The 15857-nt window shown below is 43.0% G+C and overlaps 2 protein-coding genes across 7 annotated transcripts in view; one reads left to right on the forward strand and one right to left on the reverse strand.

Annotated features, from left to right (window-relative positions):
- The window catches only part of MKI67 (marker of proliferation Ki-67), a 31361-nt gene extending 19475 nt beyond the window's left edge, over positions 1-11886 (reverse strand). For 2 of the 5 annotated variants that reach the window (XM_050803708.1, XM_050803706.1), the window contains exons 1-7: positions 11576-11685; positions 11071-11245; positions 8674-8752; positions 8465-8580; positions 5091-5157; positions 2258-2303; positions 696-1772 (exon numbers count right to left, since the gene is read on the reverse strand). In XM_050803708.1, coding sequence (XP_050659665.1) covers positions 696-1772; positions 2258-2303; positions 5091-5157; positions 8465-8580; positions 8674-8752; positions 11071-11162 — 1477 coding nt within the window. In that variant the 5' untranslated portion in view covers positions 11163-11245; positions 11576-11685. Of the gene's footprint in view, positions 1-695; positions 1773-2257; positions 2304-5090; positions 5158-8464; positions 8581-8673; positions 8753-11070; positions 11246-11575 lie in introns of all 5 variants that reach the window. The other 3 variants (XM_050803705.1, XM_050803709.1, XM_050803707.1) reach the window with 3 other exon arrangements.
- The window catches only part of LOC126962584 (peptidyl-prolyl cis-trans isomerase A-like), an 890552-nt gene that overhangs the window by 675934 nt on the left and 198761 nt on the right, over positions 1-15857 (forward strand). The gene's annotated exons all lie outside the window — the stretch shown is intronic.

A 15857-nucleotide genomic window follows, 5' to 3' on the forward strand; every position in this document is an offset into this window, starting at 1 on the left:
CCTAGGAGTGTAGGAAGCTCCCAAGGAGCTAGCATATCTGCTGTGAAGGTCCTATCTCTGCCACTGCCTGGGTGGCCTTGGGTTGTCCGTTTCCTCATTTGTGACACAGATCTAAAAAGACAACCTAGCCATGGGCACTGCTACTGCACCAAGGATCAAGCGTTCATGTCTGCCAAGCACGTGGAAATCTGCCTGGCATATAGACTCATGGGTACAGTCCAGTGTTTACAGCAAATTGTTTGTAGGACACTCTGAAACCAGAGTATCAACACCTGAGAACTACCACTATGTTCAATGATTTCCAGTGATTTATTCCACACGACCAAACTCATATGATACAGTTGATTGTAGTTCAGAACTCCATGTGAAAAGCAATTATGATTATTCTCTTTTCTATTTTGTGATAGATGGAGGAGAATCAAATATTTTTGGGGCCACCCTATCTCCTTCAATAACCCCTGCTTCATGCTTCCCTGACAACCTCCATCTCCTCTGTCATTTCTTGTTATAATTACCTAGGCCTTCAGCATTCATCTGTCAGCGAAAACAGTGTGCGTGTCTGTCTTCTCCCTGTGCCTTATGCGCTTACATTCTCTTCCACAAAGCTAATCACTACTGAATGAAGGAAGATCTCATAGCTACATAGAAGTTGTTCATCTTTTAGAAAAAACAAATTTACAATTAAATAAACTTACTAATGGCATCACCAAAGTTGCTGATATCAACTGAACTAAGACCAGGTAACCCAGAGCACATCTTTCCAGCGGTAGTGTCCAATTTCTCAGGCTTGTTGAGGGAATCCTTTTGGATCTTCCTTTCAACCTGAGTGAGCCACAGAGTTAAAAATGGCTCATTGTGAATTTCAGTTTCTGTAGGCGGAACTTCCACATCTGTAGGAATACTTCCTCTGGTTTTGGAAGAGAGATTTTCTGGCTTAGCGGCAGAGTCAGCTGTGTCTTCGACTTTAGCTGGTGTTTGATTTCTAGTTGAAAGCTTCCTGGGCGTAAGAGTTTTATCACCAGCCTTGAAGCCTTCCCTTTTACCCAGATGCACAGATTCTCTTCTCCCAGCAGTATACAGGTCTTTGTTCTTATGTTTTTGTGGAGAATTTTGTTGCTGTGAATATTGTACAGGGGTCTTCATTTTAGCTGGTTCACAGAGAGGAAAGCTGGCGCCTACAGCCTTGCTGGGACTCTGAACAGACTCCACGTCTCTTCTCTTCCCCTTGTTCTGGTCAAGCTCTCGTTCAGGTGAAGCAGGCTCTGCCATAGCGTGGTCGCTTCCACCAGATTTCGGTCTTGACTTACATGAGACCAATAGTTGGGTCTCCCCCTGTAAACCACCAGCACTTTCTTTTTCTGTTGTGTAATCAGTTTGTAATCCGGATTTTCTACAACACTGTAGAACATTTTCTTTTTGTGATTTTACATCCAACTCTTTCTTCATTGACTCATAAAGCTTCCTAAAGGGAGATTCATTTTTTTTGCTATTGTCAAGACATTGCGTAGTGGGAACAGACTTCAATTCGCCGTAATGGCTCACTAATTTTACCCTGGAAATTTCTTTAAAATCCCCGGAAATGGGATCAGCTGCATTTCTGACATTATATCCAGCATGTTCTGAGGAACGAACATTAGGTGTTCCCTGAGCAACACTGTCTTTTGAGTCATCTGCAGTGTCTTCTTTGACATTCTTGTTATGTACCTGAGGACTTTCTGAAACTTTTCCTTCAGTGATTTTTGAATAGGCCTTGGAATCTTGAGCTTTCTCATCTTGGCAATGAATTATGAAATAAGAAACAGAAGTTCAACATTTTCTCAATGATTAACATTTGTGGAATTCAATATTTTAATTGTTTCAGGTTGTCTTAAAGCTAGCTTTTACTTGGCCTATAAATTACTTAATGCCTAAAACTTGCAAGTCTTATGATACTAGAATTATGATTCAAATAAATAAATCACATTAGTTCCAATAACCAGTATGAAATATCACATGCTATCTAACTATTGAGAACTGAGTTGACAGCTGAACAGGCAATTTTCTCATATCTAGAGTCTCTCTTAAGCACAGCACACCATCAGCCGCCAAGGGCAAACAGTTAGGCATCTGTCTGTTGTTGACATGTTAAATGACACCTCCTCCACTTCTTACAGGCTAGACATTTAGCACTTGCACTCTTGCTGCCCCTTCTTTGCCAATACGCTTCGCAAAGACCTGATCTTCCAGGATTCTGGAACAAAACCCAACCACTACTCACCAGGGTCAGGAGAGAAGCTAGATCTTGAGACACGACGTGCTGGCTCCTGTAAGTTGGGAAAATAAGAGCAGTTATTTGCAGGCCTTTCTAAATACTGACAGTCACAACAGTGAAAATATTATTGATTGTTTTCTGGCTGGGCGCAATGATTCATGCCTGTAATCCCAGCACTTTGGGAGGCCAAGGTGGGTGGATCACTTGAGGTCAGGAGTCTGAGAACAGCCTGGCCAATATGGTGAAACCTCATCTTTACTAAAAATACAAAAAATTAGCTGGATGTGGTGATGGGTGCCTGTAGTCCCAGCTACTCAGGTGGCCGAGGCAGGAGAAGTGCTGGAACCCAGGAGGCGGAGGTTGCAGTGAGCAGAGATTGCACCACTGCACTCTAGCCTGGGCAACAGGGCGAGATTTCGTCTCAAAAAAAAAACAATAAAAACAACAAAAAATTGTTTTCTTTACCAAACCACTCCTATGACTTTTAAAGACTGAGAAATGAGCTCAAGTCAACTGGGAGCCAGTGGTCAGGATAAAAGTACTTCTTAGCTGACTCGCTAAAAAATAGTGAGTGATTAATAGGAAACAAACTCGAGGCTTAAAATTACTAAAATCAAACTTTGGTGCGTTGTTATAACTTCCTTTAAAGTTATTTCCCAATATCCTATTGCGGAAGAACCAAAGTCAATATTAAACATCACCTACACTGAAGATCTGTAACCCCCCATGAGCTCAGAACTACTGACAGCTTCATCAGTTTTCTCAGAAATGGACCATAGGACCTGTGGATGAACTGAGGCTTCACTTGGCATGTGGGCCCTCTTGGCTGGTGGATACTTAGGGTGGATCTGAGAGCCTGGATTCACCCTAAGTAAATTCATGGCACAGGCACACATGGTACATTCACAGGTTCTGCAACCTCACAGCCTGGGAGCAGGTGCAGCGCCCCTACCTGGCTCCCCAGAGACAGCACCCTAACTTTCCTTCATATGGAATTGTTTCTGGAACGGTGGAAGAACTAAAGAATAACACATATATAAAACTTTTATAAAAGTCTGATGTCCCAAAGGAAGAAAAGCTTATCATCTGGATTATTAAGAAAATATCTAAAAAATATTACCAAAGGCAAGGAATCTAACTTCCTTAATCAATTTCAAGTTTCCTGATACATAACACCTTGCTTCTAAAACTATGTGAGGGATTTTTTTTTATTTCCAATCTGAAGTGGAACAAGAATCTTATGACTAAACGATATAAATGAACTATTAATAAAATTATGAATATGTAAAGTATATAATCTCACTTTTGTTGGATGATTATATTCAATAGCCAAAAAATTGCTGTCGAATTGCTGTCATCTTTCCTACATACTCCATTTCAGTATTTACTGTACCACAGACCACTAACAGAACAAACAGTTCCTAGACTGTTGGGGGGCACATACCTAACCCATAGTTCAACTGGCTTTTTGGTTTATTTACTCCCATAGACTAGCAAGTTGCCTGGCGGCTGCAGCGTGGGAAGCCTCAGAAACTGGCTTCCAGCACAGAAACTGATGACCGCCAGGCTCAACATTAAGGCTGTTCCTCTAGGGAAGAAGCAGTACTTTAAATGGCAGAAATGGGCTGGACATGGTGGCTCAAGACTGTAATCCCAACACTTTGGGAGGCCCAGGTGGGTGGATCACGAGGTCAGGAGTTCGAGACCAGCCTGGCAAATATGGTAAAACCCCGTCTCCACTAAAAATACAAAAATTAGCCAGGTGTGGTGGTGTGTACCTGTAGTCCCAGCTACTCGGGAGGCTGAGGCAGGAGAATCGCTTGAACCCAGGAGGCAGAGGTTCCAAGATCACACCACTGCGCTCCAGCCTGGGTGACAGAGTGAGACTCCATCTCAAAAAAAAAAAAAAAAAAAAAGGCAGAAATGTTGAAATTCAAGAGTACCTATTGCTAATTTCAGGTGCACCTAAGATAACTCTCCTAAGCCAAGATATTCCAAGGAGCTCATCTGAAACTAGCTTTAGGAGCACTCTAAAATGTAGAAAAAATATGAACTCTCAGGGCTTATCCTAAGCCTAAATCCCACTAAATTTCCAAGCACATGCCAACAATTGTGTTTTAATAAGCTGTACAACTAAAATGCCTCTTCCACACTGATATACTCAAACTATCTAAATTTCCAAGCATGTGCTGACAATTATGTTTTCATAAGCTGTACAATTTGAATACCTGTTCCACACTGATATACTCAAACTATCTAAATTTCCAAGCATGTGCTGACAATTATGTTTTCATAAGCTGTACAATTTGAATACCTGTTCCACACTGATATACTCAAACTATAGGATTCTTTCACATGACAAAGCACAGGATCCCTCTTCTTGTTTCATGGATCGTCTATCAAAATAGAGAAGCATCTTTGGCACTCACGATTTTCATAATGTGATTATTTCAGACACATAAAGATGGATGAGTACAATGACTGGGAGACAAAATGAGCCACCAGATAATGCAATTCCCAAATGCTACCTCTATGTGTTGGGGTTATCCTAATCATGGGCTTGCAAAAGGTTCATAACATACTCTATAGTAGACTTTTTGGCCAAAAGTGTAAAACCAACTTAGTACCCTGATTTTGAACAACAAAGAGGAAATATTGTTTTAGATGATTTTAATATGTCTAAGTTCAACTTGTTTTAATACTTTAGTTACATTTTCCTACTATAACCAGTAACCACCCTCTTTGTAACTGATTTCAAGTAAGAAATCATCAAAGCATACATAAATGATTTCATATCATCAAAAAGAATCAGAGCCCAAACTTGGATATTTCCCATCACCTGTTCACGTATTTTTCTTGGAAATTCAGTTGACTTCCTTCCATTCTGAAAACTTTCATTTTCATACCTGCAGTGCATAGAATGACAGACACAGATCCTGATTAAAAATTTATACCCTGGGGAGGAAGTCTCCATATCCACTTAATGTCCAAGGATCAAGGAACAAACTTTGCGTTTGGTTCGAGATATCACCTTATATAAAGAAATAAATTTAGAGTTAGAAAAGTGCTCTTACACTAAAAACTAGGATTAGTTGCATCAAGTTTGTTTTGAAACACCACTGTCAGAGGTTGGGGACCCAGATTAACCTCTGATCACTGACGACTAGCCCAGGTATGATTTGACAATATTCCCAAGCATCTTCTATGACAGAAGCTAATGCACATGAGAGCAAAGTCAAGTTTCTTCTAGTTTAAGTCCATGCAAATCATCTGATGGCTTGGAAGACCAGCCAGGAAGCCTGTAGGTAACTGAATCTTTCTCACGTTGTGAAGTCATATACTTTAGGGTAAATAAAAAGCTACGCTTACACTACAGGGTAACTACAAAGCTGTATCTTAGAACACTATGATCACTTCAGTTTCCCACATACTCAGTCTGTATCTGAACAAGACAGGTACATCTTAGGAAGATCACATTTAGCAAGATACATAATTATCCTGGCAAGCTTCAGTGATCAAGTCATAGAAGCAATCCTTTATTCTGCATAATGAAAACTTTTTGGCCTCGGTGAAATGACCTGATTTGAATTTATAGGCAACCTAAGTAAGATCTGAAGCAGTCAGACATCTGAAATTGTTTCCATGGTACAGAGTTCGGAATCAAGTCTCCCTTTCTAAGATTCACTTTCTAATCTTTGTTGGATGGGTTTAATCATCTGAATTTATCTCAATTTGGATAATATCTTGTTTTGGAAAAATAGTTCAGCTCTCCAATACACATCAAAAGTTTCCTACCTATAGGCGGGACGTGGTGGCTCATGCCTGTAATCTCAGCACTTTGGGAGGCTGAAGAGAGTGGATCACTTGAGGTCAAGAGTTCGAGACCAGCCTGGCCATCATGGTGAAATGCCATCTCTATTAAAAATTACGAAAATTAGCTGGGCGTTGTGGTGCGCGCCTGTAATCCCAGCTACTTGGGAGGCTGAGGCACAAGAATCACTTGAACCCGGAAGGCGGAGGTTGCAGTGAGCCAAGATCACACCACTGCACTCCAGCCTGGGTGACAGAGAAAGACTCTGTCTCAAAAACAAACAAACAAAACTTCCTACATAGAAGTCTGTATTAAATAAAAATACTCTTTAAAAATGAGGGCAAACTTCCAAGAAGCACAGTAAAATAAATGACCAGAGAATTTAAGTGGTGCATTAAAAAAATAACTATCTAATACAAATGAAGACAATAACAGAGACAGAGATCCATTTAGCAAAATGGATTTTTAAATGACCCAAATAATATGTTGTCTACAAGAGACACAATTTTGATTCAAAGACACAATCCTTTAAAATAAAAGCATGAGAAAAGATATACCATGCAAACAGCAAGCAGAGGGGAACTGGAGTGCTATACTAACATGACACAAAATCACCTCAGACAAAAATTATTCATAGAGAAAAAGGACATTTTACATAAGGATCAATCCAGCAAGAAGATATTCCAGTTAAACACGAGAGTTCATCTGACAATAGGTTCCAAGAGACAACTTAAAATAAACCATAAAAATTATGAAAAGTTAAAATTAAGGGGGTAGAAAAAGTTACACTACACAAGCACTGACCAAAAGGAAATTAGTTTAGCCATATTCATCATCCAAAGGAAACATTAAGCAGAAAAGAAAGCATTGCTAAAAATAGAGGACATCTCTAAATGACAAAGAGTTCCATGCACCAAGAAGATATAATTGTAAGTTTGTACACCATAGTACAGCCTCAAAATATACAAAGCAAAAACTGACAAGAGATAAAAACAAATCAATCAATCAATCCCCAGTAGGTGATTTGAACATATCTCTTAGAATAGTAGGGAAAAATTTATTAGAATATAGAAGATTTGAATCTAACGGGAGTGTGTGTATCTGTGTGTGTGTGTATATATATACACACACGTATATAAATAAAATATCTGAGGCACTGTAGAATAGTTTTCAATTACACAAGGCAGATTAGTAAAATAATTAACCGTATCTGCTCATAAAGCAAACCCTGACACATTTCAAAGACTGGACATTAGTCAAATGTCCATCAAGAATAAACGAACTCTGTATAGTTATGTATATTATTGTATATATTAAACATATTTTTTTCAGTGAAATACTTATGCCATGAGAAGGAACAAACTACAGAGATGCCCAACATGCTATGAATCTCACACACATAAAAGCACAAGCCAGGCACAAATGTATACATTCTTATATCACTGTTAAGGATTTTCGTAAGAACAGACAAAACTGTAGTGTGTTCAGAGATCCATGCTTAGGCAGTGAAACTCGAGACATTTGATATCCTGAAAGCCAAAACGGTGGTCTACTTGCTGAGGGAAGGAAGTCGTGATTAGAAAACAGCATTTTAAAATGCTTCTGGAAATGTTCTATATAAGCTGGTGGTATATTAGTCTGCTAGGGCCACCATAATAAAGTCCCACAGACTGAACGCCTTGAACAACAGACATGCCCTTCTCAGTGCTGGAGGCCAGAAGTCCGAGAGCAAGGTGTCAGCTGGATTGGACTTCTCTGTGCCTCTCTCCTTGACTTGCAGATGGCTGCCTTCTTGCTGCCTCTTCTCGTGGGCTTTCCTCTGTGCATGTGTTCCCTAATCTCCTCTCATAATGACACCAATCATCAGATTAGGGCCCATACTAATGGCCTCAAAAAGCCTTCATTGCCTTTTTAAATGCCCTCTTTCCAAATACAGCCTAAGGTACGAGGGGCTAAGAATTCAAAATATAAATTTTGGGAGAGCACAAATCAGTCCTATTACAATAGGTAGTGATCAAAAGGGTATTCACATGATAAATTGACCTGTCTATCTTGTTTTGTACCTTTTTCTCTGAGTGTATTTTGCTTTAAAATAAAAAAGAATAGAAAAATCTCATGCAGTTTCACAACACTTGGAAGAAAATAACAAACTCCTTTAGGACAAGGTCAACCTTCCTCTGCATAATTATTTGCACCCAAATCCTTGAATTCCATCACATTTTGTCCCAAGTAGTCAGCTTCCTAGATCCATATCCTCTTAAATTAAGATTAGTGTTGAGAATGAAAACCTGAAATACTTTGACATCCATGAACATTAAAGAAGAATGACAGTTGACTATGACACTAATTTACAGTTAATCAGAAGATGACATTTACTGTTAGACCAATCAGCTTTTGCCTACCTGAAAGATCGATCAATAATGGTTATTACATCTCCATGTTTTAGCTGTACAGGCTCATCAATAACAGACCCATTTACTTGTGTTGGATTTGTGGAACTGAAATTATGTAATATTGCCTGCAAGTGAAAAAAAGGGGAAAATATGTAACTAATGAACAGATTGAAAGTGAACTAAAAGCTTTAAAAGTAGATCTCCAAAAAACCACTCACCTCCTGCTCAATAATTTCAATTTTGCAATGTTGTTTTGACACAACAGGAAGCTGGATACGGATGTCACATTCAATACCCCTTCATGCAAAAGAAGAAGGTTTTTTTGGTTGTTGTAACTTTTTAAAACATTACCTCAGTTTCCCAAAATAAAACACAATTTGACTAGAATGTTTGATCTGTAAACATAATTGACATAAAGGAGTAACAAAATGGGCAATGTAAACGATCTTGCATTTTGCAAAGAACTTTGGAAGTATTAATCATGTAACTATTAGATCTTTAAAACAGAGTACATGAAAATAAGGGAAGACACTAGAATACAAATTGAATTACCTTTTATATAAAAAGCTATACTTAAAAGACACAAATAAAGGAGTACTTACATCAATTTTGGAAAATGACTATTTTTAATACTCTGTGCTTTCTCAAAAACGTTTGTTTGTAATGTTAAATATGTTTAGAGGTTTAATCATCCCCAAATGTGCTTATTTTATGCTAGCACTTTTGTGCATCAGTTTCTTCATATACAATAGAGTACATCATGTGATGTTCAAACAATTAAATGGATGTACATGTCACTAATTTGCCTAGCACATAGTAAATGCTCATTATGGGTGAGCTTTTCATTGTTGCTTTAAAACTACACTGAATTTACGGACAGATTCAAAAGTCTCTAAATAAAAATACTAATTTGTGCGCAACAAAAAAAAATCTAAATTCAACTTGTTTTTCCACAGAAAGCTAACACCACAGCAAAGTAGCGGAAGAGACAATTCCTAAACCTACACAAACTAATAATCAGAACAGTTCATTAGTAGGTTCCTAGAGTCTTCAGTGTGCCTGTTCTAGCCCGTGATCTTAAAAATTTGAACAAATTATGCAATGCCCTGTCTGTTCTCCATCTGAACCTTTGGAGTCTAAGAATCTCTCTTCCTACCCAGGTCATGTGACCAAACACTTAGGAATTAGTTTCTAAATTATAAAATCTTGCATGAAAATACATTCAAAGACTACTGTATGAAAAGCAAAAGGACTGCCACTTGAGATGAAATGTTTATATTTTTCCTTTTCAAGAGAAAGGTATCCATGGAAAGTGAAAAGCTACCTTAACCCCAAATAAAATAATTTGATTTTAAGGTAACAGGACATCTGAGCAAAGGAGAGACTATCCCCTACAACTGAGAATTTGTTTGGCAGGAGGACGACTATGGGTGGATGGGTGTTTCTGAGCTTTGGCACTGTTGACATCTTGGGTCAGATGCTTCTGTATTGTGGGGGCTGCCCTGAGCCTGGTAGGTTGTCCACCCTGACCTCTCCTTTGCAATGACGGCACATGTCCCCTTCCTGTATTGTGACATGGAAATTCAAATGACTCCTGGAAGGTAAGATGACCCTCCTGTGAGAACCACTGCTCTTAAGCGATTGCAAATCGGTGGCTCCAGCCGGTGTTTCTACTGACCCTTGCCAGAATGCTAGGTATTGATCACACCCCCTGTGTAGTAACAAGACAGTCCTTGCCTTTGGGGAGCTCAGCCTAGTGGGAGACAAACCCACAACTCACCCATGAAGCTGTGGGATGGGAAACACAAGTTTTCATGCAAGGCTTCCTCGGAGGTGACATTTCACCTGATGCCTGAATGATGGAAATCACACAAGTTTGGGGAAGGGGAGAACTTTCCCATCATAAACTTCCAAGTGTGTAAGAAGTACCAAGGTGAACAAGGGCTTGGAATGCCTTAGGCAGGAGGAACAAGGTAGGGATGGGGTTGGGAGGATGGGGTGAGGCCAGGATGGGATTCAGGGCCCAGACCACACAGGAAGTGACCCCTTCTCAGACCGCTAGTGGGACACATGTCAGAGAATGATAGGGGCATTGTTAGCATTTTGCCTGTTATACAGGGACTGTGTTATTACCACCACCAAATGGGACAGCAACATAAGAGAAAATGTTCTCAAACTCCAAGCAGGAAGACTTTCTGTCCCATTTTCCTATTGCCGCCAAGAGGCAAGTGTATGGCTTCCTTCCTCCATTCTCTTAGGGTCCCCAGTGGCCAGTGATGTCCAGTGTGGAGGGACCCGGGGGCGCACAGTGTCTTCAGACGCCTGCCTGAAGCCAGTGAGGTATGAAGATTATCTATATCTTTCTTTATCGTAAGATTAGAAAATCGATTTTTTAAATTGGCTTGATTTTTAAAAACACTTATACAAACACTAGCATCAAATTTATATTTGGCAAAACAAAACACAACTATGTCAACTTAGTAACGAATGGGAGAAGCACCAAGGAAAAGTGACAGCAGGACCCAATCCTAGAGCGCGTTTCTGGACCGTGTACTGTGACTAAGATATTTTCCTCTTTCTCAGCTGAAATGTCCGCGCGCGCCCGCGGGGCTCACCTTCCAAACAAGCAGGTACTGAGGCTCAGGGGAAAGTGGGGACCGTCGACCCCGCTCCTTTTGATAGTAACCAGGCGTCTCGTGGGCCCCATTTTCTAAACAAGAAGTTGAGTATAATCCGTAGGGGAAGGCCAGGTACCGAAAGGTTTGCAGAAGCAAATTTACAACTCTTCCACTGCAAAAGAGGTGCGGGTTACTCTGATAGCAAAGGAGCTAAGAAGAGCCGCGTGCTCAGTCCACCTATCCCCGGCCACACAGGCGCACACCGCAGCTAGCCAGCGGGGACCCCAGCACAACCCGACCGCAGCCCCTGGCGCCCCAAAGTCCCGCGGCCGGAGTGCTGTCGCCAGCGCCTGCGCCTCCCGGGAGCTTCCACCCAGACGCCCTCGCCAGAGCCCAGGAGCAGTCGGGCCCAGGCCGCGCGTCCGTCCCCGCAGAGCTCGGGGTTCCCCGCGGCTCAGCCCTCGACCCCGGACAGCTCCCAGGCGTCCCGGCCGCAGCTCACCTGGGACGATTCGGCCCCCAAGGCCACTTGTCAAACCACCGCTCGTCAAGTTGCACCCAAAGTCCGCCGCAGGAGGAGCCGGCGCCGCGCTCACCTTCGCCTGGTAAGCTGCGCCCGCCACGCGCCGCACACACCCGGCCGCAGCCCGCCGGGCCGCGCTCGCTCCGCCCCGGCCTGCGGTCCCCGCTGCTGCCGCCGCCGCCCCTGACGGGGACCCGGTGGCCCTACAGGTTACGTCCCCGGGCGCCCGGCTCTAGGGGCTCCCGCCGAGTCCTCCCGCCCGCCCGCTGCGTCCGCCCGCCACTTCCTTCCTCCAAACCGGCGCGCCCGCCCAATTCAAACGAAAACGGAGATTCAAATTCTGGCGCTAAGCGCTGCGATTGAACGGGAAAGCGCGGCATGGAACCAATAGGAAGGGCGCCAGGGAGTGGGCGGGGAGGGGAGGCGGAAACGGGGCTCCTGGGGCGGGGCTGGTGTCCGCGGGCGAGCCATTCATTCATCCGGAGGAAAATACCTGGGTGCAGCCCGGGCGAGGGCGACTGGCGGAGGGCAGAGGTGGAACACGCTCCCACCGAGATAACCCGTCCTGCCATCCTTTTCTTAAAGGACCAAACACCTGGGGCACTATAACGTTACTCATTGCCAGGAGATTTAAAACTGTTAAAAATTGCAAACAGGCGGGACACGGTGGCTCACGCCGGTAATCCCCGCACTTTGGGAAGCTGAAGCAGGAGGATCCCTTGAGCCCGGGAATTCAGAATCAGCCTGGGGCACCTGGAGAGAACCAATCTCTAAAAAAAATTAGCCAGGCATGGTGGCGCGCCTGTAGTTCTAGCTACTGGGACAGTTGAGGTGGGACGATCACTTGAGCCAGGGCGGTCGAGGCTGCAGTGGGCTGAGATGGCGCCACTGCACTCCAGCCTGTCTCAGAAAAAAAAAAAAAAAAAAAAAAAAAAAAAAAATTGAACCCTTCCTCTTCAGTGCATACATCTTACCAAACACAACCAATTATATGGTTTGGTGTGTTTGGTGTGTCTTTTCCAGCTATACGTGTATTCTCTTTTTCAAAAGCACAGAAAAAAGATCATAACATACACAACACGGTTCTATATTTTGTGTTCTCTGCTTTTAAATATCCTGAGGCTATCTCCACCCAGTACATTCTCGCTTTTACTCTCTGTTTGATGGCTGCAGAGCACTGGGCTTCGGGAAACCATAATTTACTTAATCTTTACTACTGCCACATATTTAGGTTTAAAATGTTTTGTTATTAGAAAACATTCTTCAATTAAAATGCCTTGTGCATGCCAAGATGGGTGAATCCTAAAATAATTATACACAGGATTCTATCAGGGTCTGCTTCAGTTGCGCTGGTGGCCATGTGGGCTCAGTGGGCCACCTGGGGTGAAGTAAATGGAGCCCAACCATGGTTTTGGTGACAACCTCCCTGCAGCCCCATCTCACCTCCTCCAGCTCCCCAGCAACCCTTGGAGCTTGGCTTCCTTGATCAGGAGCAAGCATTCTCACTGTTTGGAGGGGACCCCTAAGGGCTTCCTATTCCTTTCAGGGGAGTCCATGAGATCAAAACCATGTCTCTAATGGCCCTCAGTGTTACTTGTCCTTCTTATTCTCATGCTCCCAAGAGTGTGGGATGCGGTTCTGCAAATACAGAAGCAGTGAGGAGACTCCCACTGTCTCCGTTTCAACCAGGTACTACAGAGATTTGCAAAAATGTGAAATAAAGTGCTGTTTTCATTTTGTTGTTGTTTTGGATAATGCAGATTTTTTTCCATAAAGGTAAGTTATTGGTGTTAGCATCAAACAGGTGCACTATCTTAAAACGAATCAATAAATGAATATTTTTAAATTCCTTAGCCTTAAAATATATAAATATAGCTAGATATAACCCATCCACATTCACAAAACTTCCTGGTGGTTCTCAATCATTCTTAAGAGTGTAAAGAGACCCCAAGATTGAAAAGACTGAGCCCTGTGCTCTAGAGCAACTACAAAGATATCAGCTGCTGATGGAAACAGAGAAACTGGGAAAGCAACATAAAAGCATAGGACAGCAACTCTAAATTGTATGGGCCAAGTCTCATGTAGAAAAATTCAATGCAGGGAAACTATTACATAAACGTTTTAGGGGGCATGAGTTTCCATGTTCTTTCCATTAAACAATCAAACAAAGCTCACCACTGCATAACCCCATAAAATACAACTTTTCACATCCTAATTACTGCTTGTTTCCAGGGACAGTTCTTCTACCCTCATGGATGCAGCCTAATTAGAACTAGAAGGTACTAGGCCAGGTGCAGTGGCGCATGCTTGTAATCCCAACATTTTGGGAGGCCAAGGTGGGTGGATCACTTAAGGCCAGAAGTTCAAAACCTGCCTGGCCAACATGGTGAAACCCCGTCTCTACTGAAAATGCAAAAATTAGCCCAGTATGGTGGTGTGCACCTGTAATCCAAGCTACTCGAGAGGTTAAGTCAGGAGAATCTCTTGAACCCAGGAGACAGAGGTTGCAGTGAGCCAAGATCACACCACTGCACTCCAGCCTGAGCGACAGAGTGAGACTCTGCCTCAAAACAGAACTAGGAGATGCTAGAATATCTGTCCGATAATCCAAACACTAGTGAACACAGAGTACCAATTCTCAAGAGACAGCAGGAAATTAAAGGAAAGATACAGGGGAATGGTCAGAGTGGTGGATCTTAGATCCATAGGAGAGCCTGTCTTTAAACTGTTTTATGATAGACTTTTGCAGTGGGGCTTTCTGTTGAATTTTAAACTTGGCCCAAAGCCTAAGACTTCATAATAAACGCAGATCTCTGGACTGTGAGAAGAGCCCTATGCCTCCCGTTCCCAGGCTGGCCTCTGGCCCTGTGTCTCCATCCAGTGTGATCAGCGTCTCTAATGGGGTGTGGAACAAAAGCTTGTGGCTAGAGCACCAGAGACCCAAGATGTGCAGGAAGAGACTTTCCAGGGGTTATGTGGATCTGGGGAGTCTCAGGGAATCCATTTCCAGATCCTCACAGTTCACACTCTCTCATGCCCAAAATCAGTCAGCCAGAGGACAGGTCTCCAAAGGAGTCCATGCCCCAGGGCCCTTCTCACCCTTCTTACTCCCAAGCTGCAGATCTCATCTGCCTGAAACTTACAATGCACATTGCCCCAGGCAACCAATAACGGAAATATCCAACAATTCCCTTAACTGTGTCCATCCATCTGATTAGAGTATATACTTACAATAAAATTTGATCTTATGTTTCATAAAAATGTAATTTGAAACATTGCAAACATGAATTTAAAAATATTCATTTATTGATCCATTTTAAGATAGTGATAGTGTTGTTTCATCAACTGTTTTAGTAAGTATGTATATAAATACCTGTGTAATATGTATGTGTATGTATACATAAAAAAGAAGAGACGCTAGGCAAGGTGGCTCACGCCTGTAATCCCAGCACTTTGGGAGGCCCAGGCAGGAGTTGAGGCCAGGAGTTGGAGATCAGCCTGGGCAACATAGCAAGACCCTCCATCTCTACGAAAAATTAAAAAAACAATTAGCCAGGCTGGTGGCGTGGGCCTGTAGTCCCAACTCTCTAGGAGGCTGAGGCAGAAGGATTGCCTGAGCACAGGAAGTGGAGGCTGCAGTGAGCTGAGATCGCGCCACTGCACTCCAGCCTGAGCGACACAGTGAGACCTTGTCTTATAAATAAATAAATAAATAAATAAATAAATAAATAAATGCAGGCAAGGAAGAGTTTCAGATAAGTAGAACAGAAGTGTATAAAAGACCCTTTAATACAAAAGCATGTGAGGTGCCTTAGGATAAATTCGGAGGGGAAAGTGAAGTAGAAACACGCAAAAAGGACTCGTGCGGGGAGCTACCTTGGAAGACTTTCCGTCAGCCTGGGCGAGTCTTGGAGGGGCGGCCCTGCCGGCAAGGGCGGTCTCTTTAGCTCTGGCTCCTGTCCTGTTTGTGAGTTTCTTTCCTTCCTGACCTGAGGCTCCTTCCAACATCTCAGCTCCCAGCCAGCGGTCCCAGTGGACGCCCTCGGCTTGGAGGTGGGGGGGCGGGTTTTAAAGTTCACAATCCCTGACCCCGCCCCCATCCGCCGGGGCAGGAAGATGGAGGCTCAGTTCGTGGACACCCTGGGCTCGGCCTCCTGGGCTACTGGCGCCCCCAGAAGTGTCCACGCGAAGGCCTGGATTCCGGCGGTTCACCTGGCTCACTGCCCAGGCCCTGGGACCCTAGAGTGGCTGCAGAGAGGGG

The sequence above is a fragment of the Macaca thibetana genome, chromosome 9 (genome assembly GCF_024542745.1).
Source record: "Macaca thibetana thibetana isolate TM-01 chromosome 9, ASM2454274v1, whole genome shotgun sequence".
Taxonomy (NCBI): domain Eukaryota; kingdom Metazoa; phylum Chordata; class Mammalia; order Primates; family Cercopithecidae; genus Macaca; species Macaca thibetana.